At 37.6% G+C, this 23,508-nt stretch overlaps 1 protein-coding gene across 1 annotated transcript in view; it reads right to left on the bottom strand.

The window, feature by feature from the left end:
* The window catches only part of LOC138709534 (esterase E4-like), a 36,008-nt gene extending 14,134 nt beyond the window's left edge, over window positions 1–21,874 (bottom strand). Inside the window, exons 1-5 of the mRNA XM_069840364.1 lie at window positions 21,608–21,874; window positions 13,726–13,875; window positions 13,393–13,555; window positions 7,351–7,536; window positions 3,096–3,292 (exon numbers count right to left, since the gene is read on the bottom strand). Of these exons, the coding sequence (XP_069696465.1) occupies window positions 3,096–3,292; window positions 7,351–7,536; window positions 13,393–13,555; window positions 13,726–13,875; window positions 21,608–21,784 (873 nt within the window). The 5' untranslated portion in view covers window positions 21,785–21,874. The remainder of the gene's footprint in view (window positions 1–3,095; window positions 3,293–7,350; window positions 7,537–13,392; window positions 13,556–13,725; window positions 13,876–21,607) is intronic.
* Between the last annotated feature and the right edge of the window lie 1,634 nt (window positions 21,875–23,508).

The following is a 23,508-nucleotide window of genomic DNA, read 5'->3' as shown; positions in this document are numbered from 1 at the left end:
TACTAGACAGTGGCGGCAAGTGAGGCCCGGCCTGAGTTTTTACATACGTAGCATATTATTCATTTGAATGAAGATTAAGTGTTGTAGAAGTATTCAAAACTCTGTGAAGTATATAGACCTGTCTTGCAATGAAATTTGTTCCTGGGGCAATGAAATTTGTTCCTGGGACTTTTCGATTGCAGCGATATTTTACTACCGGTACTTAATTAACTTATTATTCCCATAACATGAATTTTACCAGCAATCGAAAAGTATTGGGAATAAATTTGAATAATTTAAAATGGATTTGAGGGAGGTTGGATATGATAATAGAGACTGGATTGATCTTGCTCAGGATAGGGACCAATGGCGGGCTTATGTGAGGGCGGCAATGAACATCCGGGTTCCTTAAAAGCCGGTAAGTAAGGAGCATCCTGCCTAATGTTTTTCCGTGGTTTTCCTAAGGCGCTAAGACAAATGTCGGGATGAGCCCTAAAAGAAATGGGCCACGGACCTGCACTCATATCCCCATGAATCTCTCTAATTAACTCTAAATTAATTAACAATTACATCTCTCCCCCCTCTTCGCAATTGAGCCATCATACAGCCAAATGGCTGGTCTCGAAATTGAGACAAATCAACAAGGCTCATGACAACAATCACCTCCTACATAATAGCCAAATTGGCTAGTCTCTTATATGAGACAACTCATCCTGCCTAAGGTATTCCGTGGTTTTCCTCAGGCGTAAGACAAATGTCGGGATGAGCCCTATAAGAAATGGGCCACGGACCTATATGCCCTTCCCCACATATATTCCCCCCTTATTATAAACGACGTATGCCCTAGTTCAGAACATATAAATTGTCTACCAAATATACGAGGTCACTCAATTAGTCGCAAATTGAAAGGACAGGGACCTCTCAAATTGCAGATTTAGATTTCACGGCGCTTCTTCCGACGGCCTTCACATTCTTTGTCATCGAACAACAGATGACAGCGTCTCGCCATCCTAACGGCAAACACCAGCCAGCTCTTCCTCTTCCCGTTCCGTGATCACTTGATCAAATCTCTGTCCCCCTCGCGTATGTGGTACCTAAGAGGTTACGTCCAATTTCGGCTTCCCCTTCAAAATTTTCTAGAGTTTCTTCAGTGGAGCAGCGTAACCCGGAGTGAGACTAGTGGCCAACAGGCTTGGAGCTCACATATTTAGTTTTGTAGAGCCCCCAACCCCTTGCAAGGACGCGTTTTGCTTACCTTTTAAAATTTTTCCTCCAAATTCTCTTTCGATTTTTCGATTTTTTTTTCGAACAAAAAAAAAGTCTCCTTCCCAGGCAGGATTCGAACCATGAAAGTCTTAGTTACCTGTCTATCGTGCTCTGGAGTGAACATGGCTCTGAAATCAGCTACAAGGGTCTGTCCGGTTTTTTGCCCCAGGAACAATTGCACGATAAAATTATTCAGTGTAAATGAAATTCTTAACTTACAGATTTAACCTGTATAAATTAGAAATCATCCTGCCGGCTCTGGCCGGTATGTTGGGGATCGAACTCGGGTCCACACAGTTATAAGTTCAGTGCTCTAGCCACTAAACCACCGTGCCGGTTATTAAAATCAGTCGGTATAGAAACTACAATTTGAACCTTACATCAATATCTTTCAATTCGGTGGTGTATTGCTGTCTATAATGACAAGGCTATTACATCTTGAACATGATTAAATGTTCTTTAAAGATAACCTGAAAGTGACTATGCGAAAACTTATAACTCTTGTAAGGATTATAACACAGTTTCATTTAGATATTCAATAAAAGTGTATGTCAACGCAATGACGATGGCTGTGAACTTGAGAATCATCTGTCATTCTCGCTATATAAATTATGATTAGATAAGAAAAAATTATGAGTGGTAATTCTGGAAATTTGTGTTCCCAGAAGAAACATTTTCTTCAAATCTTCCATCAAGCATTGCAAGTTAAGTGCAATTATGTATTTGTCTGAGGTGAAAGATTAAGTTTCTAAAATAAGGATAAAAGGAAATTGTACAGTAGTGGCAAAAAAACTGGACCGACCCTTGTAACTGATTTCAGAGCCTTGTTCACTGAGAGCACGATAGACTGGTAACTAAGACTTTCGTGGTTCGAATACTGCCTGGGAAGGAAACTTTTTCTTGTTCCTTATTCAAATTTATTCCCAAGACTTTTCGATTGCAGCGATATTTTACTACCGGTACTTAATTAACTTATTATTCCCAGAACATGAATTTTACCAGCAATCGAAAAGTATTGGGAATAAATTTGAATAAATTAAAATGGATTTGAGGGAGGTGGGATATGATAATAGAGACTGGATTGATCCTGCTCAGTATAGGGACCTATGGCGGGCTTATGTGAGGGCGACAATTAACATCCGGGTTCCTTAAAAGCCGGTAAGTAAGGAACAAAAAAAAGTTTTCTTCCCAGGCAGGATTCGAACCATGAAAGTCTTAGTTACCTGTCTATCGTGCTCTGGAGTGAACAAGGCTCTGACGCCTCGTGCTTAAATCTTTCCACTCGCGCAATAAAGATGCACTTACCTCACAAGTACCATAAATAAGTGTTATTGAATGAATAGAATAAATGAATGAAGCTGCTTGTGTTTAAGAAGTTGTCTTAAATCACAGCTGACATGGTTAATCATTTAAGTCAGAATCAATACAAATAATAAACATCGGTACATATTCCTTTAGTGTTTAGGTCTACATTGTATCTAAGATTATAATCTAGAATAATATACATACACGCCCTGATCAATTTCAGAACACACACACTATTTGACACCACATTTCAACACTTTTCAACAATCGAACGCACCCACACAACAGGCAGCGAAGTTTGAGATGACGCCGAGATCTAGTAGCCTCTGAGGATGGTGTGATGAAGCATCGAAACAGCTGTAAGCCGCACATGCTTACATAATTAACACGAGTATGATCGCCATTTAATCAATAATTTATATTAAAAATTACAAATGTAATGGAAAACTATAAAAATTTATGAAGTCCGAACAGGAAGTAATGTCCATTACGTGAAATGTAAAAGACTAAAATTACGTATTCATAAATTATGACATAATACTCACTATAGGTCCCGGAGTATTTCTGACGATCTTGTCGGCATCGACTTTCCTGAGGCAGGAAATCAATTCAGAACTGGGTTCAGTGGGGCAATCCAACATATCTGCGAGAGTTTGCCTGCTTTCCTTGTGTATGCTCTGAGGAGCGAGTGACCACGTGCATGTGGCTGTACCGCTTTGAGATATACCGCGGTGAAACAGACCTGTGAGGAAGTTGATGATCTTAGTAAGCTCCAGAACAATAATTATTACAATTGGGGTGATTCTTTGACTGTTTGTATAGGGCTGCTCTAGATTGTGTGCCCAGTTCTATTCCCTTGACAAATATTGAGGGTCTTTAGAACTCACTAGAACGTCCTCATCAATTATGTATGTTTGGTTATGAACCTTTGAGTTGACTAATCCGCATTCGTCATCGTTTTGTCAGTCAATTGGCCATACACTTTGGTTACAATCTTTTCCTCATCATGTTTGATGTGATATGTAAAACATGGGATCTAGATTTCAGCATTTCTTACATAAAATATAAATATTGTGACAGCCACATCGAAACTCGATCGCGCGTCCCGCAAGAGAGCAGGTCGCGCGTGAGTCGACACGGGCTCCACGGAGCACTGGGGGACGGCGCGCGGCGTGGAGAGGAGAGAGGAGGTTGCGACACGCTGTTCCGCGGCAGAGAGGGGAAAGTAAAGCAGCTGGTGACTGAGGAGAAAGATCCAGAGAAGTCTGGATATCCGTTATCTTCTAGGCATCTGTCGACCGACCCCGAACTCTCCAGAAACTATGGCTTAGCTATAAATACAACTCGCAAGTGAACGCGAGTGAATCATAGAGCAAATTGGCTAGTATATATCCATCGATTCATAGAGTCATTCAACCTAAGAGCCAACTGGCTAGTCTCTGATATTGAGACAACTCATCCTGCCTAAGGTTTTCCGTGGTTTTCCTAAGGCGCTAAGACAAATGTCGGGATGAGCCCTAAAAGAAATGGGTCACTGACCTGCACTCATATCCCCATGAATCTCCCCAATTACTCTAAATTAATTAACAATTACATCTCTTCCCCCTCTTCGTAATTGAGCCATCATATAGCCAAATGCCTGGTCTCAAAATTGAGACGATTCAACAAGGCTCATGACAACAATCACCTCCTACATAATAGCCAAATTGGCTAGTCTCTTATATATGAGACAACTCATCCTGCCTAAGGTATTCCGTGGTTTTCCTAAGGCGTAAGACAAATGTCGGGATGAGCCCTATAAGAAATGGGCCACGGACCTATATGCCCTTCCCCATATATATTCCCCTTTAATATAAACGACGTATGCCCTAGTTCAGAACATATAAATTGTCTATTAAATATACGAGGTCACTCAATTGGTCGCAATTTGAAAGGACAGGGACCTCTCAAATTGCAGATTTAGATTTCACGGCGCTTCTTCCGACGGCCTTCACATGCTTTGTCATCGAACAACAGATGACAGCGTCTCGCCATCCTAACGGCAAACACCAGCCATCTCCTCCTCGCCCCGTTGCGTGATCACTTGATCAAATCTCTGTCCCCCTCGCGTATGTGGTACCTAAGAGGTTACGTCCAATTTCGGCTTCCCCTTCAAAATTTTCTAGAGCTCCTTCAGTGGAGCAGCGTAACCCGGAGTGAGACTAGTGGTCAACAGGCTTGGAGCTCACATACTTAGTTTTGTACAGCCCCCAACCCCTTGCAAGGACGCGTTTTGCGTACCTTTTAAATTTGTCCTCCCAATTCTCTTTCGATTTTTCGATTTTTCGAACGCGAGTGATTCAGTCAGTCAGGCAGTAAGCCAGCGTTGTTACAGGCAGATTTGGACAGTAAGCGAGTTAGTGAAGCCAGCATTGAGACCAGAGAGCGACTTGAGTTGTGTCCGTAACTGTGGAGCCTGAAGCCCGGAGTTACTCCACAGGTGTGGACGTTTCTCTATTTAACACAATTCGATTTACTCTCTTCAATACAATATACACCTCTACCCATATAATTCTTCGAGATTCGGACCTATTTTGAAATAAATGAAGAGTACAGGGGAAAAAAAAATCAAAGTCACAATTCTCTTAAGGGTTATGTTATCATCTATCGGAATACTTCGCAATCACTGCGTCAATTCTGACTCGATGATTGATAATTTTTGTTGCAAATGCATGCCACAAAATTGATTGTAAGCCTTTTAACATATCAAAGTATTTAGCGAGGCAGAGCCAGGAAATGCTGGGATCAAGAATACAGAAGAAGAAAACATATGTGAAGAAATCAGATAAAAGCGGCTTAAGTACCACAAGTGCAATGAAGTTTAGTGACACGAGCAAAAATTCAAGTGATTCGGGAAGTGATTTAACCAGATTAGTGAGAAGGAAGGTCAGTGCCGAGAGGAGAAGTGAAACTGTTTCTGTGAGTGCGAAAGCTGAAATGGTGAGAAGTGAAGTGAAGAAAAGAATGACGAGTTTATAACAGAAAATGGTGAAGTGGATGTTCCTGGTACAGAGACGGCTAAGGAAGAGACGACTAAGGACTTAGTAAATAATTTGAAATATGTATTAGAGGAGTGTAATAGGAAGTTAGATAAGACGATAGAGGTAATAAAAATAGGTGAGGAGTATGGCGGAGGAGGCTAGCTAGGATAGCGAAGTATAGTATGTAGAAAATTATGATATCTGAAAATAAATGTACACAAGAAACAGACATAGTAACTAACATATTGGACAATGGGGTAGTATGTTTTAGTAACAAGCATGTTCGATATAAGTGTACTGAAAATCAAGAACAGAGTCTTAAAGTGTCAATTTTGAATGATCTAAATGGGGTCGAAAGTTAAATTATGAGAGCGTCTACAAAAGGTATAACTGAAATGAATGTAATTGTGGCACCGGATACAAATTGTGAGGTCCACATTACATGGATGTAGGCCTATATGTTGATATCAAATATATATATATATATATATATATATATACCAAAGTATTTAAACGCCAACATGGGTATGTAATGGGGATGGGGGAGTCCCGCAATATGACTGTGGGAGACTCCGAATTTTCCGACACGCTGCAGTTCTGTACAAGCACAATGTGTCTACAAGCCGTATATTAGTGCAGACTTTAGTGTTTTCTTATCAAAACTGGTAAAGGAGAATTATCACCATGGATACAGCCATCCTTTACTACTTTTCATTACGAACATCAATAAATTTTGTGCGAGATCGTGCGTATTTGCTTGTTTTCCGCACAGAACCAATACGCGGTAAGTGTGAAATACCACATTCAGTATTCCCAACGTAACACACACAACAATTTCCCTCTTCTTACCGCTTAAGCGCGACATTCATTTTACTGCTTTAGGGTTTTAACATATTATTTTTAGAGACGTTTAACATAGTAATAATTATAAATTGGAAACTTACCACTGCAATTTCACCTAAATTGCAATGTTAATTATTGTTTTTAAATACTTGCAAAAATTAAGTAAAGTCTACTACTCCACGAAACTTATTGCATTCCTGATACAAGTAACATTAAGGAAGCCGTGAAAAAATCAACAAGATTCCAGATGCCGATGTTATTACTGCAATATGTTATATTAATAATATTGTTAAAATATTGAAATGAAAAATAAATCATTACATAACCTTACCGTTTGTTTTAAGTTCGCATTTATAGATTGGGGGAAAAAAAAGACAGACGTATATCATGGCCTGCTGGAGTATAGTAAACACAGAAAACATTTTATAGCAACAATGTTGAAGAAAGATATTTTGGTGTTCCGAAGTTGCCGTCATTAAACAGAAACCAAGATGGAGATTTCATTGCAACTAATTAGAAATTCGTCTTTCAGGTATGTAATAAACGATCTTCGCACAAAATAATGTACGATACACGAGCGGTATGTTTGTTTTCATATTCTCGGAAATTAAAAAAAGCTCACCTACGTTTCACTGTTACAATCTTTTCCTCGACCATGAAAACGTCAACATACCGCCCTTGTAACGTATATTACTATTACAGTAATATAGTCCTACTGAATGAGAAGAGAACATCACCATTAAGGGAATTGTAAGTTTGATTATTTATCCTCTGTACTCTTAAAATACTTTTAATCAGCATTTTTCTAGTAAATAATCTCAACATGTATCGAACAATTTTCGAGGCTCTCTTTACAGTCTAATACTCAAATGTAACTGACGAGGGAACTTCTTACATGCGAACGGAAGCAATATATAGACATATCCAGAATGCTCACCTCTGCTGGCTTCCGACAGTACAAGATAGTGCACACTAACGCCTCCAGCACTCTCACCAAATATCGTCACACTGTCAGGATTCCCGCCAAAAGATGCGATATTGTCTCTCACCCAGCGCAGTGCTGCCACCTGATCCTTGAAGCCATTGTTACCAGGACACACTTCATCTCCAGTGCTCAGAAATCCTGCACACATATCATACAGAAACTAAACATTATTCATAGACATTCTTAGCGCGGGCTTCCGGTGGATGATAAGCGAACTAACGTTTATCGTATCCATAAACCAGCGTTAGCGATATGATATGATGTGAATCCTGTACAAGTAATCAGTCGATAGCCGGGGCTAGTTTAGCACGCTCGTAGCGCGGGCTAGCGAAATGTCTATGCATAGCACTCTAAGGTTCGGATAAAGTAGCTGTCAGGATAGGCGTTATAGCTGTATAGAATAGGGCTTTGACTTCATTCAGTATACGCTACTCCTTTACACCAGGTAAAACTACACCTGCTGGGAAGAGAGCTCCCTATCCCTAGCTAAAACATCAGTGAACTGGCTGGGAGACAATGACAACTAGTTAATGTTTGTAAACAAAACGCACCGACCAAGGATGCCTAATCTGATACAGGTATTTTATCCGGACCATAATAATCATTATCAGGACTACTATAGTATGCCAAAAACATTTATTATTATTATTATTATTATTATTATTATTATTATTATTATTATTATTATTATTATTATTGCACCAGAACAATGGAAGGAGTCCATAATTGTACCTATTTTTAAAAAGTGGGACAAAACCAACTGTGGTAACTTTCGAGGAATATCACTTTTGTTGACGTCGTACAAAATTTTGTCCAATATCCTTTTGAGAAGATTATCTACGTACGTAGATGAAATTATTGGGGATCATCAGTGCGGTTTTCGGCATAATAGATCAACTATTGATCAGATTTTTTGTATTCGACAGATAATGGAGAAAAAATGGGAGTATAAGGGTACAGTACATCAGTTATTCATAGATTTCAAAAAGGCATATACTCGGTTAAGAGAGAAGTTTTATATGATATTCTTATTGAATTTGGTATTCCCAAGAAACTAGTTCGATTAATTAAAATGTGTCTCAGTGAAACATACAGCAGAGTCCGTATAGGTCAGTTTCTATCTGATGCTTTTCCAATTCACTGCGGGCTAAAGCAGGGAGATGCACTATCACCTTTACTTTCTAACTTCGCTTTAGAATATGCCATTAGGAAAGTTCAGGATAACAGGCAGGGTTTGGAATTGAACGGGTTACATCAGCTTCTTGTCTATGCGGATGACGTGAATGTGTTAGGAGAAAATACACAAACGATTAGGGAAAACACGGAAATTTTACTTGAAGCAAGTAATGCGATCGGTTTGGAAGTAAATCCCGAAAAGACAAAGTATATGATTATGTCTCGTGACGGGAATATTGTACGAAATGGAAATATAAAAATTGGAGATTTATCCTTCGAAGAGGTGGAAAAATTCAAATATCTTGGAGCAACAGTAACAAATATAAATGATACTCGGGAGGAAATTAAACACAGAATAAATATGGGAAATGCCTGTTATTATTCGGTTGAGAAACTTTTATCATCCAGTCTGCTGTCGAAAAATCTGAAAGTTAGAATTTATAAAACAGTTATATTACCGGTTGTTCTGTATGGTTGTGAAACTTGGACTCTCACTCTGAGAGAGGAACATAGGTTAAGGTGTTTGAGAATAAGGTGCTTAGGAAAATATTTGGGGCTAAGAGGGATGAAGTTACAGGAGAATGGAGAAAGTTACACAACACAGAACTGCACGCATTGTATTCTTCACCCGACATAATTAGGAACATTAAATCCAGACGTTTGAGATGGGCAGGGCATGTAGCACGTATGGGCGAATCCAGAAATGCATATAGAGTGTTAACTGGGAGACCAGAAGGAAAAAGACCTTTAGGGAGCCCCAAACGTAGATGGGGAGATAATATTAAAATGGATTTGAGGGAGGTGGGATATGATGATAGAGACTGGATTAATCTTGCTCAGGATAGGGACCGATGGCGGACTTATGTGAGGGTGGAAATGAACCTCCGGGTTCCTTAAAAGCCAGTAAGTAAGTATTATTGCATCTAAAATATTTTAGTAAAATACAATCAGTCCCTTTAAATTACATTTAACATTGCAACAGAAGCATATACTATACTCCCGAAATACACAAATTCTTGCCTTGCTTGGCATTGAAGTATTGAAGCTAAATCTTGTATATTGCAATTTTAGTTTATCTACGACTAAGTTATACTATATACGCAATACGTTTAACCCAGTAATCTTACAGTGGGCCCAACGTCTGCAAGTTAACTGGTAGGTCGATATCCCGTATCGGATGAATCATTGCCACAATTTAAATACGATGCAATTTTGTGTGATGATTTGAACATGAACCGAGTGGCTGCGAAATTTGCGTCCAAGTTGTTGTCCCTGGAACAAAACGACCTCCGTCGTGACGTTGCACAGGACCTTCTGGACACCGCCAACACTGATCCTGGGTTTCTGAACACCGTGATAACTGGAGATGAGTCATGGGTGTACGGGTACGACCCAGAAAAAAAGACAGTCGTCGCAATGGAAGCATCCCGAGTCTCCAAGGCCGAAGAAAGCGCGGCAGGTGCGAAGCAAAATCAAGGTGATGCTGACTGTTTTCTTTGATGTCCGTGAAATTGTGCATCACGAATACGCACCGGAAGGACAAACGGTGACAAAGGAGTACTATCACGATGTTCTCCGGCGACTCCGTGATGCAGTTCGGCGCAAAAGACCAGACATGTGGACGGCGAACAACTGGCACTTGCATCACGACAACGCCCCCGCACATTCATCCCAATTGATCCACACTTTCTTGGCCAAACATGGAATTACAACCGTTCGCCAACCTCCCTACTCTCCAGACCTGGCTCCTTGCGACTTCTGGTTGTTTCCAAAATTGAAGACACCACTGAAAGGATCCCGTTTTGAGAGTAGAGAAGAGATAATGCGGAACGCGACGACGGAGCTGAACACCATTCCAAAAGAAGACTTCCAGAGGTGTTTCCGGCAGTGGAAGGATCGGTGGGCTAAGTGTGTGCAAGCACAAGGGGCCTACTTTGAAGGGGATTAGGGTCCCAACCCCGTCAGGTATTTGAAATATTTTTTCTGGCTAAAGGTCGGATACTTTTTAGACAGGCCTCGTAGTTCAACATTACCTCATTACCATAACAAATATCCCATTTATTGTTTACTGTGGCATATAGGAGGGGCCTTATATGTCAACAGCCATTTAAGCTGAAAATACTAAATTGAGATGTTTGTGACCAGGGATAAAATCTGGTGCAATTGTTTCCTTTTTTTTAACATGGTTACACACATGATAATGACCAAAGCTCGGAACTTGGGGACTTGTGTGTCGTGTGCAAGAGTAAGGTCACAGGTACAACGTACACAAAGCTCACGCTGCAAGTGCTCAGGGACAGTCGTGTATACTAAGAAAGTGGCCACAACTAATGACAGGAAGGCTGACGAGGAAACTGTGTCGTGTCGAAGCAAATGACATTCAGATAATTAATTAGAGATAAACGGTCTGTTTGAAAATAAGAAAATACGTATTATTCGAATGGGTATTGTATACGTTTGAAAATATGTTTCTTAAAATTTAGGTACAGAATTTCTTGGAGGAATTCTGAGGAGATACATTATTTTCTTCGAATGGAGAGTTTATATTTTGTAACTTGTGTCATACACAAACTAGAGATTGGAAACGGGCATTCATTGAAATACATTGCAGTCCCTTAAATCGGTGGAAAATTTGTCCATAGCCATGGATCAAGTCGTAGTGGAACCTTCCCTAGTAGTGACATAGAAATTGAAAACTATTTTCGAGACAAATTTAGGATACTTATCTTTCTCAGATACGAGATCAGCTAGCAACTACTGAAAATCGAACAGGAAACAGTGACAGTGAAAACATTCAATACTTTATTTCGGCCTAAGACTTTATAATACAATTACAAACCATTTTCCAAATTTGAAATTTTTTTAAAATTGAAGCTTTTAAAAAGTAAATTTGTAAAATTATCCACGATATAATATAATATTAACAAATGTATTTTTTTTTACCTTTTATTTCTGTCTACTATATTCTTGTTTTTATTCAATATCATTGGCTTCTGTCGGATTGTCAATTTATATTAAATGTGTATTTTTCTCTCTTTTTCTCTTTCTTCTTTATTCTTGCTTTTGTGTTGTATTTACTGGTTTGAATTAAGTTACTTACTGTATTTAGTAAAGTGTCCTTGTAAATTTTATGTTATATTATTGACTAAGACCACACCGTACACGAGCCTGGCTCTTGCGGTAGTGGCTAGAAACACTTTTGTTTTATAAATGTAATTTGTATTCAGTAGGTAGCTAGTTAAAATAAAGAAAATAAAAAAATTAATTTTGCTTCCGTCACTTCATGTGACGTGGAAATAAATTTCTTTCGTTTCAAATCATGTTTAACTAACAGACGAAGAAGGTATGGGTTCGAAAAATATTCGAATGCATGTAGTCATACACTGTAATAAAATATACAGAGCAGAACTGTAAATTTGATATATTTCGCATGTTTATTTATATATATGCTATAAAATTACTTGTTTCAACCTACCATAACATTATCATTATGTTGTTCCAGCCAGGAACCACTTTTATAGCAGACCTTGCAGTACCTCTGTGCTGGAAGCGGGAGTTTGTTGACAAGTCCGGTCGCTTAGCCACGTCCAAAAACACAAGTCCCCAAGTTCCGAGCTTTGATAATGAATAATCTAGCAAAACATTTGCTGTGTGAGAGAGATAGAGAGAGAGAGGCAGGAAGAGAGAGAGGGGGAGTTTGAACCAGAATATACTATATGGAAATTCGATATGGCTTACCATATACTGGGTGTTCATTTCAAAGTGTAATGACGTCACTGTTATGAGTCAGCGATTTGAAGCGAGTTTCAGCTTGTCAGAGAAGTTGCCTATTATTAAAGCCTGTTAATGTTATGTTTTATTTAACGACGCTCGCAACTGCAGAGGTTATATCAGCGTCGCCGGTTGTGCCGGAATTTTATCCGCAGGAGTTCTTTTACATGCCAGTAAATCTACTAACATGAGCCTGTCGCATTTAAGCACACTTAAATGCCATCGTATTTGTTATCATCGGTTGCGTACGGCAACATTCCACAATACAAATCAAATGCTCCGTGTCCATGGTGACCGTCGAAATTAATGTTAACAAATGCGTAAGTAATCGTCTTAACCCTCTCCACATATCCCGACAGTAAGAAAAAACTCACCTCAGTACGTGTTTCCAAACAGCTCACATTCCTGCCACTACAGGTGTTACCGTACGTATCGGTACGTACTCTTCAGAATGAACGCCGTACCTGCTAGGCAACATCTCTGGCACGTAGGTAATACGCCTCTGCGGAAGTGTAGGAAGATTGAATTCTCTAGGCTCATCGGCTAGCCACATGACGGCATACAGCGAGCCATGACACACTTTGAAGTGAACACGCAGTATTGGTAGTGCAAGTCCACAAAACAAAATGAAAAATATATCAATATTCTTAATCTTAACAGAATATTATGGACGTTCAATAAAAACGAATATCACATACCTTCAATTTTACAGGACCAAAGGATTTTATATTCATGACTTGTTATTAACAATTCAGGAATAGAAACGTTCCAAAAATCATGTCATAATCTGTACCAGACCCGACAAAATTTTATATAGAAGACTCGTACGGATGCCATGGCATATTAGGACGACTTCGCCATGTACTAAGACAACAAAGCATATCATGCAGAAAACGGACTAACATCAGGATCTGACTTTCCATGTAACGCTAATATCACACACCGTAGTTCTAGCATACAGAGTGGCTATAAAAAACTAAATACTGCATATTAATTGTTGAATTTAATGTAGTTTTCCAGTTATTGATTGTATAAAGATGGACATACCTAGCGGTCCAAGGCGATAGTTTATTGTAACCAGCACTATTTCTTTGTCCAAAAGATACTGTGGGCCGTACAGATCAGTGCTTCCAGAACCTCCCAACAAACCTCCACCATGAATCCAAACCATGACAGGAAGTAATTCTGTTGCTTCTCCGTCCGCTGGTAACTAGAAATAACATATGCAGTACCGTATCAGTGTACGCCAACTGGGCGATCACGACTAGCACCGTGATTATGTTGATTATCTAAAATACCGTCATTCTTTTTTGATGTCGCCAATGTAATAGATTTATTAAATGTAATTTTATTGTATACAGACCACTACATCAATCTTACCTGTGGAGTATAGACATTGAGGTACAGGCAGTCTTCATCTCCCACTATTTCAGGTGAATTGGGTCTCGCAGGAAATGGTCTTTGTATACAGTCCGGTCCTTCTTTAGTGGCCTTCAGGACGCCAGTCCACGGTTCAGGAGGTTGGGGAGGCTGTAAATAGATGAAGAATTAAAAATTCAATATACAGAGTGCATAAGTTTAAGAACAGAATCTTTAGTTTGTAAATAATAAAAAAGTTTAATATCATTTTGGTATTTGAATAACGGTTTTGCCGAAAAATTATTTATGTCCGTACTTTGAATCCCGTTTATGGTAAAACTATTGGGTAATGAGACGTATGAGTGGTAAGATATCAACGCGAATAGCAAGCCGAAGAAAATATTCCAAAAAGCTTAATTTGTGTAATACCTAGTCTTAGGAATTCGTAGACCCTTTCCGTCAGGTTGCCTGTACACAAACCTTGTTGTCGTTACAAAAATTAAATGCAAAAGAGATTCGAAGCAGGTAACTGACAGACAACCAATCCCTGCTGTATGCCTAGAACAGTGACATACTTACGTCCTTCAATCTCCGATATAATACATCTATATATATATATATATATAATTTGAACTGGTAATGGAAATTACGGGAAAACGGCTGAACGGATTTTAATGAGATACCCCTCATTTTCATGCCTGGCATCCAAAGTTTTTCAGTGAAATGTCAATTTTCCTACATCATTTTCCTATTTTTCAAAATCCATCTGTTGTCAGTTTTGAGAACTAAGTTTATTCAATCACGGCCGACTTGATTGAATTTCAGAACAAAACACACACTACAATAAACAATAGGCTATTACACGAAGGCCATGACCTGCAGGATTGCCGACATATTTAGAGCTCAATTCAATTTGTTATTAAAAACTGATTCTGCAGTGTATAATTTTCTGAGTACAGCTGTGTATTAGATATTCAAATCTGCAAACCTTGAGGTGGTTGGATGACATTATTACCATTAGAAATTAAATATTATTGTATTTAATATCATGATGCCTCTATTTTTCATTAATTGTACATAATATTGATGCTATATTGATGACATGAAAGTGAAACGTTTTGTGGTTATGTAAGTAAATGTAGAGAATATCTTAATTTAGATCTTCATTTCTATAATTTACTGAGTGGCTGCTATATATAACTACAAAACTTAAGTAAGATAATAATATTGTTATTAAAAATCAAATATTTTTATACTTATTAACCCAGTGGGGTTGGGTCTTTTTCATATGCTTGATGGCGGTGTAGTGTAGATATTGATATGTGTCATTGTCTTCAGTATTGGCTCGAGAGAGCGCAAAAATTACAGTTCCTAAGGAAAATATATAAAAAGGTATTACTTACTGATAAAATAAGAGGCCTAGAAAATTTTGTAGTCTCCAGATCATTTCAGCAAGATCTCTTAGTAGGATAAAATGATTTTACGCTCTACATTTCAAGTTCTACATGCAGCAGCTATACGAAAATGCTATTGTTCGAAAGCTTAGCAGACCTGATATGTTTTTAACTTTTGCCTACAATCCACAATGACCTGAAATAGCTACTGCTATCGTTGTGACATTGATACTTGCTTTTTCACGTTGAAACTCAAAAACTGAAGTTGGATAGGTTCAAGAAAAAGTATTTGGCTTAAAAAATCCATTCAGAGGGAGTATGTTTCATTATTATGGAAGCAAATAACTATCAAAAAGACAAGTATTCTTCATTGAAAATAAATCTGAAAAATTTTTATTTGAACATATAACGAACTTAGTTTGCAGCAGCATTTGCTGCACAAGCCACTAGTATATTTGAAAATCGTAAACAATGACAGAGCTAACGGTCACATTCATATTATTAGGGGGCGGATGTTGATGACCTACAAATCTACTTAAAATGATCATTAAAATGCCCATAAATTAATGGAAAAATTACATAAAAGTAAAAGAAAATGACACTTAAATATTATTGAAAGTACTCCCACCACAACTTCTTAAAAATTAGTCACCTTGTTTCAATGACTGCCCTGTAAATCTCGAAGAGAGGAGGCAACTTCCTGGAATTTGGCTAAGATAAAGATAAAGGGCATGCAAAAAAATTGAGATTTTAAGGGAAAAGTATAGATTTTAATTAGGGTTTACAATGTGTTTCAATCGGTGGTGGTCCATGTCAGTGCCTTCATTCTCCGTCTCCTCCTCCTTCCACTCTTCACTTTTGTTACCAGATCTTCCAGATGGGGGAGTGTGAATGACAAAACAAAATGTGAGTGCAGCGTGCATTCTTGTAATCTTTGTGTTAAAAATACTGTGCCTTCCTTCCGTGGGGACATAACGTCCTGTCCAGGACACGGTGAAAGTTTCTTCCATTTCAAACAAACAAACAAATTCTGAAGACACCCTCGTACCGACAAAAGAACAGTAGCGATCAATATGTTATGTTTTATTTAACGACGCTCGCAACTGCAGAGGTTATATCAGTGTCGCCGGATTTGCCGGAATTTTGTCCCGCAGGAGTTCTTTTACATGCCAGGAAATCTACTGACATGAGCCTGTCGCATTTAAGCACACTTAAACTTGCCAACCAGGTAGCGATCAAAACCATCACTTAAAATAATCTGTTGTCAAGCATTTTATATTACTTCCGTTGTGTGAGGTGAAGCCTTCAGTGGAATGAGAGATGGTTTTTAGTTTGTTTCAAACTATAAAACTCAGACTTCACTATTATTCACTTATTCAGTAGGTAATTACTACTGACCTATTTGCTTAGAAAAATATTTAACAGACCTATCGGTAAAGAAGAAAGTAAAATGCATTCTAAGTGATCTTAAAGTTCTTCAAAGTATTAAAAAGGACCAAAAAATGCCGAAAAATATATAAAAATGACCTATTAGTTCAAAAACGTCGAAAATGCAAAAAATTCAATATAAGAAATTATTTTTTTTTTTGTAGATATTAACATAGCCATGTATTGTGGGTCCCTATCACAACGGCATGGCGCGTCGTCAGGTTGCGGATCGAGGAGACGGCCTCCAGATATGGAGGGTAGCTGTGAATATATTGAATAAGCAGTCGTGGACAGCCGATAAGGGGTGGTCCTCCAGCTTGGGGGTTGGGTGAAGGGCTAACAACGCATCACCGTAAAAAAACAGCTTGTTACGAATCCCTACAATAAGCCTCGGAATATGACTGATTCTCTGGCACACCACAGCAAAGGAATAAGGTTTTGAGATTTGGCACTTGGAACGTAACTAGTCTTTATAGAACAGGAGGGGTAACATTAGTAGCAAAAGAACTCGCTAGATATAGAATAGACTTCGTGCATGTACAAGAGGTTAGGTTAGATGGGAATGGCATATCACCAAATATCTTGGAGCAACAGTAACAAATATAAATGACACTCGGGAGGAAATTAAGGCTTTTAAGGAACCCAAAGGTTCATTGCCGCCCTCACATAAGCCCGCCATCGGTCCCTATCCTGCGCAAGATTAATCCAGTCTCTATCATCATACCCCACCTCCCTCAAATCCATTTTAATATTATCCTCCCATCTACGTCTCGGCCTCCCTAAAGGTCTTTTTCCCTCCGGTCTCCCAACTAACACTCTATATGCATTTCTGGATTCGCCCATACGTGCTACATGCCCTGCCCATCTCAAACGTCTGGATTTAATGTTCCTAATTATGTCAGGTGAAGAAAACAATGCGTGCAGTTCTGCGTTGTGTAACTTTCTCCATTCTCCTGTAACTTCATCCCTCTTAGCCCCAAATATTTTCCTAAGCACCTTATTCTCAAACACCCTTAACCTATGTTCCTTTCTCAGAGTGAGAGTCCAAGTTTCACAACCATACAGAACAACCGGTAATATAACTGTTTTATAAATTCTAACTTTCAGATTTTTGGACAGCAGACTGGATGATAAGAGCTTCTCAACCGAATAATAACAGGCATTTCCCATATTTATTCTGTGTTTAATTTCTCCCTAGTGTCATTTATATTTGTTACTGTTGCTCCAAGATATTTGAATTTTTCCACCTCTTCGAAGGATAAATCTCCAATTTTTATATTTCCATTTCGTACAATATTCAGGTCACGAGACATAATCATATACTTTGTCTTTTCGGGATTTACTTCCAAACCGATCGCTTTACTTGCTTCAAGTAAAATTTCCGTGTTTTCCCTAATCGTTTGTGTATTTTCTCCTAACACATTTACGTCATCCGCATAGACAAGAAGCTGATGTAAACCGTTCAATTCCAAACCCTGCCTGTTATCCTGAACTTTCCTAATGGCATATTCTAAAGCGAAGTTAAAAAGTAAAGGTGATAGTGTATCTCCCTGCTTTAGCCCGCAGTGAATTGGAAAAGCATCAGATAGAAACTGACCTATACGGACTCTGCTGTATGTTTCACTGAGACATATTTTAATTAATCGAACTAGTTTCTTGGGAATACCAAATTCAATAAGAATATCATATAAAACTTCTCTCTTAACCGAGTCATATGGCTTTTTGAAATCTATGAATAACTGATGTACTGTACCCATATACTCCCATTTTTTCTCCATTATGTGTCGAATACAAAAAATCTGATCAATAGTTGATCTATTACGCCGAAAACCGCACTGATGATCCCCAATAATTACATCTACGTACGGAGATAATCTTCTCAAAAGGATATTGGACAAAATTTTGTACGACGTCAACAAAAGTGATATGTTAATAAGTTTTATTTTATTATTTTTTTTTTTTTTGTTATTTACGAACTCTTAATAAAATATTCCTACTAATGTTGAGAATTAACCTTAATTATCTTTGTTCATTATGACTTGAAAAGCTATCTTTAAGTATTCTGTTCTGTTTACGTTATTCGTAAAAAATAACAGCGATTTATGAATTATTGACTTTAGAAAGCACGCTGATCTGCAAATCAGCTGTTATCGATCGCCTCCTCACTGAAAGGCATCTAACAGCTTTCGATGCAATCAGAAGCGAATCTTATGTTTATTACTATTGGCTTAGACTTAGTACTTCATCAGCTGTAAACAAAGCATTGCGCTGTTGCAACGTATCCTTTTCCAGTCTCTCAATAGAAACTCAATTTTTTACAAGTATATTTTTGTCTAAAACTTAACTATTCTTGAATTAATTTAATTTCTGTTTCTTACTATACTTTCACAATCTGCAAAAGTTAAGTAGGAATTAATATTTTAAAAGAGTTCTAGAAATATAACAGGTGAAACAATTTTTGTACAATTTCAGAAACAAACAAACTTTCTCTATGTTTTTTCCTTTCCTCTAACAGTAAAATTAATTAAATTTCTTACAAGAACGTGTTTTCAATTTCTCTGTATGTAATATATTTGTACTTCCAAGTACAGTCACAGTCTAGTATATACAGTTGCGAAGCTCAATACTTACTAAATATGCAAACATAGACAGTTGAAATATGCATCCACAGATAGTTGCTAGCCACCAGGATCGCTACTATCGCCTCATCACAGAATCTTTCCCTAGCAGACGATAAAATGTATTGTACTTTTGATATCGTGTTCTTTTAAAAAATTAACACCTTCCTTTCACTATTGAAATACGAAATACATAAGGTTTATATATTATTTTCATAAAGTATATATTATATTTTATAAACTCACCTTCCTGGATCTTTCGGAAGAAGGATAACTCTCACCTCTTTTTCCTAGAATTTATAGTGCTACAAACGCCTCCTTGTCCCATATTATTATTCAAATTATTGTATTTTTAGCCATTTACAGTTATTACAACCGATAACGAACATTTCACAGTTTACACAACTTTTCACAACAATGCGAAATACGGCACAGTTAATGCCTTTTCGATCTAGATCAGGCCGTAATATATGTTCGGGTTTTCTATTTCAGTGTATGGAGCTTATTACATATCATAGCTAAGTTTTATTTAGTGTAATGTGTCCATAAGTTCCCTTTACTTCTTGTTGCATAATAACCTATGTGGAAGAAATAATTACAAAACTGTGTTATTTTAATGTGAAGAGAATTTTACATGCTAACATAATCTTTTCGCATCAACATTTTAAGTTTAGAATGGAAGCTATTTTGAGGTTTAATAAAAAAGAATTTATATTGTGATTTAATATAGCACATCTACCTTCCTTAATAAAGACAGAACATTTATTACACCACTCCTATGAAATTAGTGTACGTACGATTGTTACTTCGTCTCTTAGGTAGTAGATAAATACAATAATTCAGTACTCAATTGTAGTATTAAAATATAGACAAATTGAATATGCGGAGTATCATACATGGCATTATGCTTAATTATAATATATAATTCCGAATTTAGGAATATAAGATATAGCCTAGTAAACATAACCTATAATATTTCCATATGAATGGCAGGGCATTGGAGACCACTAAAATTAGACAGAAAGGGGCAATTGGTACAGTAAACATAACCTATAATATCAACATATCTAAATATCCGTGCGGTGCAACTGAAAATGATTGAATCGTGCATAAATGAATGTACAAGAATTTCGCAATATGTAATCGAAATAAAGGCAGGTATACACATACGAACAACGTAATTTTCACACCAAAAATAATATTTCATCTTAACTCGCAAGTGATTTATATCTGAAGTGTCTCATAATCATTGTTTTAAATTTTATTAATGGAATTACACTACATTTTAGAGAAATATATGTTAAGTTACTCTTTATGCATTCCAACTAATTTATATGGTTGAAACGCCGCCCTTCGTGATCGGGTTAAGTGAGTCACGTGGTCTGCCTTACGGCCTGTATTAGATCACGATGGCAGTGACACAGTCTATTGTTCCTAGTACTCACAGCGCTCCAAGCGGCTAGCAACTATCGCGAGAAATGCAAAAAATCATCCCAAGCTTCGCAACTGTATATACTAAACTATTGGTACAGTCTTCGATATCTTCCCAAACCACAAACGGGACAGACGTAGGTCTACGTTTTGTTATGAGTTAGACGTTAGGTGGATTAAATGAGGGATAGATAAGTAACATGACGTAGTTGAGGGGATATTTAAGTGACTTGAGGGCGAGGAATTTGAAAACATTTCAATGATTCAAATAGTCTGACGTTTTCTCGCCCGTGAGTAATTTGGGGAGATACCAATAGCCTATTTCATCCAATTATAATAAAACAACATTTTAACATGTCTCTGTCAAAAAATGTTCCCATATTTTTACTACTGCTATAGCCTACACGGAGTGAACTTTAAGTAATGTGATTGATTTCGGAAGATTATGCTTAGAGATATTAATACAAATAATTTCAATACAATTTTCCTCGTTTTTGCTTCCTTCCCGAGATAAAAATTGTTTCATATGAAATATTTCACACTGTGTTTTGGTAAAGTAATCGATTTAATTCCCAATATGTTACTCAGTCATTTCAGAGAGCAGTGTATTATGATAATATGTAATTGAAAGAATTCTAGTTTTCCACTTTAAATATGCAAAAATATTATCCAAACAAATGTAACATTTTAAAATTCCTTTCAAAACAAAAAGTTACTTTACTTCTGATAAAATTTCTCCACATTTACAGAGCAAAACTGAAATGCTTTCAATCAATTATTATCATAATACACTGTTCTCTTAAACTGACTGAACATATTCGGAATTAAATCAATAGTTTTTTCAAAACACACTACGAAATGTTTCATATCAAACAATTTTCAACTCGAAAAGGAAGCAAAAATGAGCAAAATTGGATTAAATTTCTTTTCTTAGCCTTATATCTCAAAGAATAACTCGTCTGAAATTAATGACATTACTTTCAGTTTATTCCGTAGAGTATTATAGTACATAAGTAACTTCTATTGACTTACCTGAAATCGTAGCTCCCCAACTGGTGGTTTTGCATAAGGGATTCCCTGAAAGGAGAATATTTCACGACCTTTCCTCGACAGCAAACGATGTCCTTGTAATCGCCCGTGTGGCAGATCTACGTAGTCTGCCCAGACTGCCGCCAGAAGGCAAAAACAAATCAGCTGTAACGTCAGCATTGCCACAGAGAGAAACTGCTTTCCGTTGGGGACCGATTCTGCCCAGCTGTCTGGTCGTGTAGTTCGATGCGAACTGCAAACACTTCTCGGCCTTGAGCGGTATTTGCTATATGTCTTATCTGTTTATTTAGACCTTAATCTTAACTCGGTACCGCCACTTCTATATAGTACATTTTATGCTGAATAATCTCGCGATTTAAGCTAGATAAATGTAAGGGCACGTTATCTATACGCTTGGGGGCATGAAGCTAGTTCCTCTGCACTGGAATGTGGTTGAGTGATCGGCATCACGCTACGGCCGCATTTTACCCCTGTAAACATCAGGTATTCAGTTATATAGGAGGCTGAATCAACAACGGAGTCATTCTGGAAGTTTCGGCAAAAAGAAAATCCCGTCACAATCCGGGATTGAACTCAGGAGCATTCAATCCGTCGGCAGTTGCTTAAGTTAGATTCTTCATAAATACAGGAAGTAAGGGGTATAAGTGCCATTATTTTAACTGATGATTGTTCATGTTATAAGGGAGAAAAAATGTCCTCACAACTTTTTTTCTAATTGCAATATTTAACTATTTATTAAAGTTTACAATATTACGCGTTTGGCAACGTTGCTGGATGTGAAGGAGGGTGTTTACAAGTATACAGTACAGCTCAAGCGGTTACAGACATACCGGTACAAATCAGATGCTCTGTTCTAATGCAGGGGCGGGCCGTTGTTTACATAAAACGAATAGAAAATACAAACTTTCAATCTCATTAACAAAACTTTATGGTAAATTTCCATTTTATTTAACAGTATTGGCAATATTGGTCTATTTTTAATTGTACGTCTAAAAATAAACAATAGGCCTAATGGTTTACTGCACAAAATCACAAACGAGGTAAGATACTCCTGGTTTCTAATAATCGTTGAGAAACCGCTCAAAAGTTCGCTGAGTAGGTAACTTTCATTGCGGAAAACATTGACGGTACATCTTCTTGTTTCACTTGAATTACGACGACTTTCTCCATAAATTAATAACATATGATATTCTTAAACTGTGAATGACATTGTAAGTTGTTTATCGAATACCCTGTACTGAACTGTCATCTGCTCGGCAGTAGGCCTACAGCTATGGACAGGGAGCTTGAACTCTGCTGACTCGTACTTACGTCTGTGCAGACTACTGCTTGCTGAACACGTTGCCACGTCTCTCACGCCAGAATATTAACAAATTTAAGCATGTAATTTTATTTAATTTCGCGAAAACGTAATACAACACACAAATATTTATTTAAACTAATATTAACTCTGCTAGATGTACCTACTGATGTAATCGTTTTCGTAATTTTACTAACGGTATAAGCAGCATAACGCGAATATATTAAGAGAAGAAATATTGTTTTCTGGAAAAACTATCAAGTTTTGACCGTATGTTGTATGGACATTTTTTGATCCTGTAGACCGTCTCCGACGACTGTGAAAAGGACGGCACTTATACCTCTTACATCCTGTATAAAGTTTGCAATTTAATACTATAGTACACAAGTGTTGGGACCTATATGGAAAACTTCAATACAGAGTCTTCCTTGGAGTTTTGAGTACAATAATTGGTTAGGTATTATGTAACACAATGACTGCCAGTTTTTCATATTACGTCGGATTTAGATTCTTCAATGCCAGACCTCTACTACTGAGTCATCGGATCACAGCTAGCTTGGCACTAAATTGCGAATAAACGCAG

Source organism: Periplaneta americana, chromosome 11 (genome assembly GCF_040183065.1).
Source record: "Periplaneta americana isolate PAMFEO1 chromosome 11, P.americana_PAMFEO1_priV1, whole genome shotgun sequence".
NCBI classification, from domain to species: Eukaryota; Metazoa; Arthropoda; class Insecta; order Blattodea; family Blattidae; genus Periplaneta; species Periplaneta americana.
Note: the sequence above shows the minus strand (reverse complement) of the source record. Positions and strands in the feature narration are given on the sequence as shown.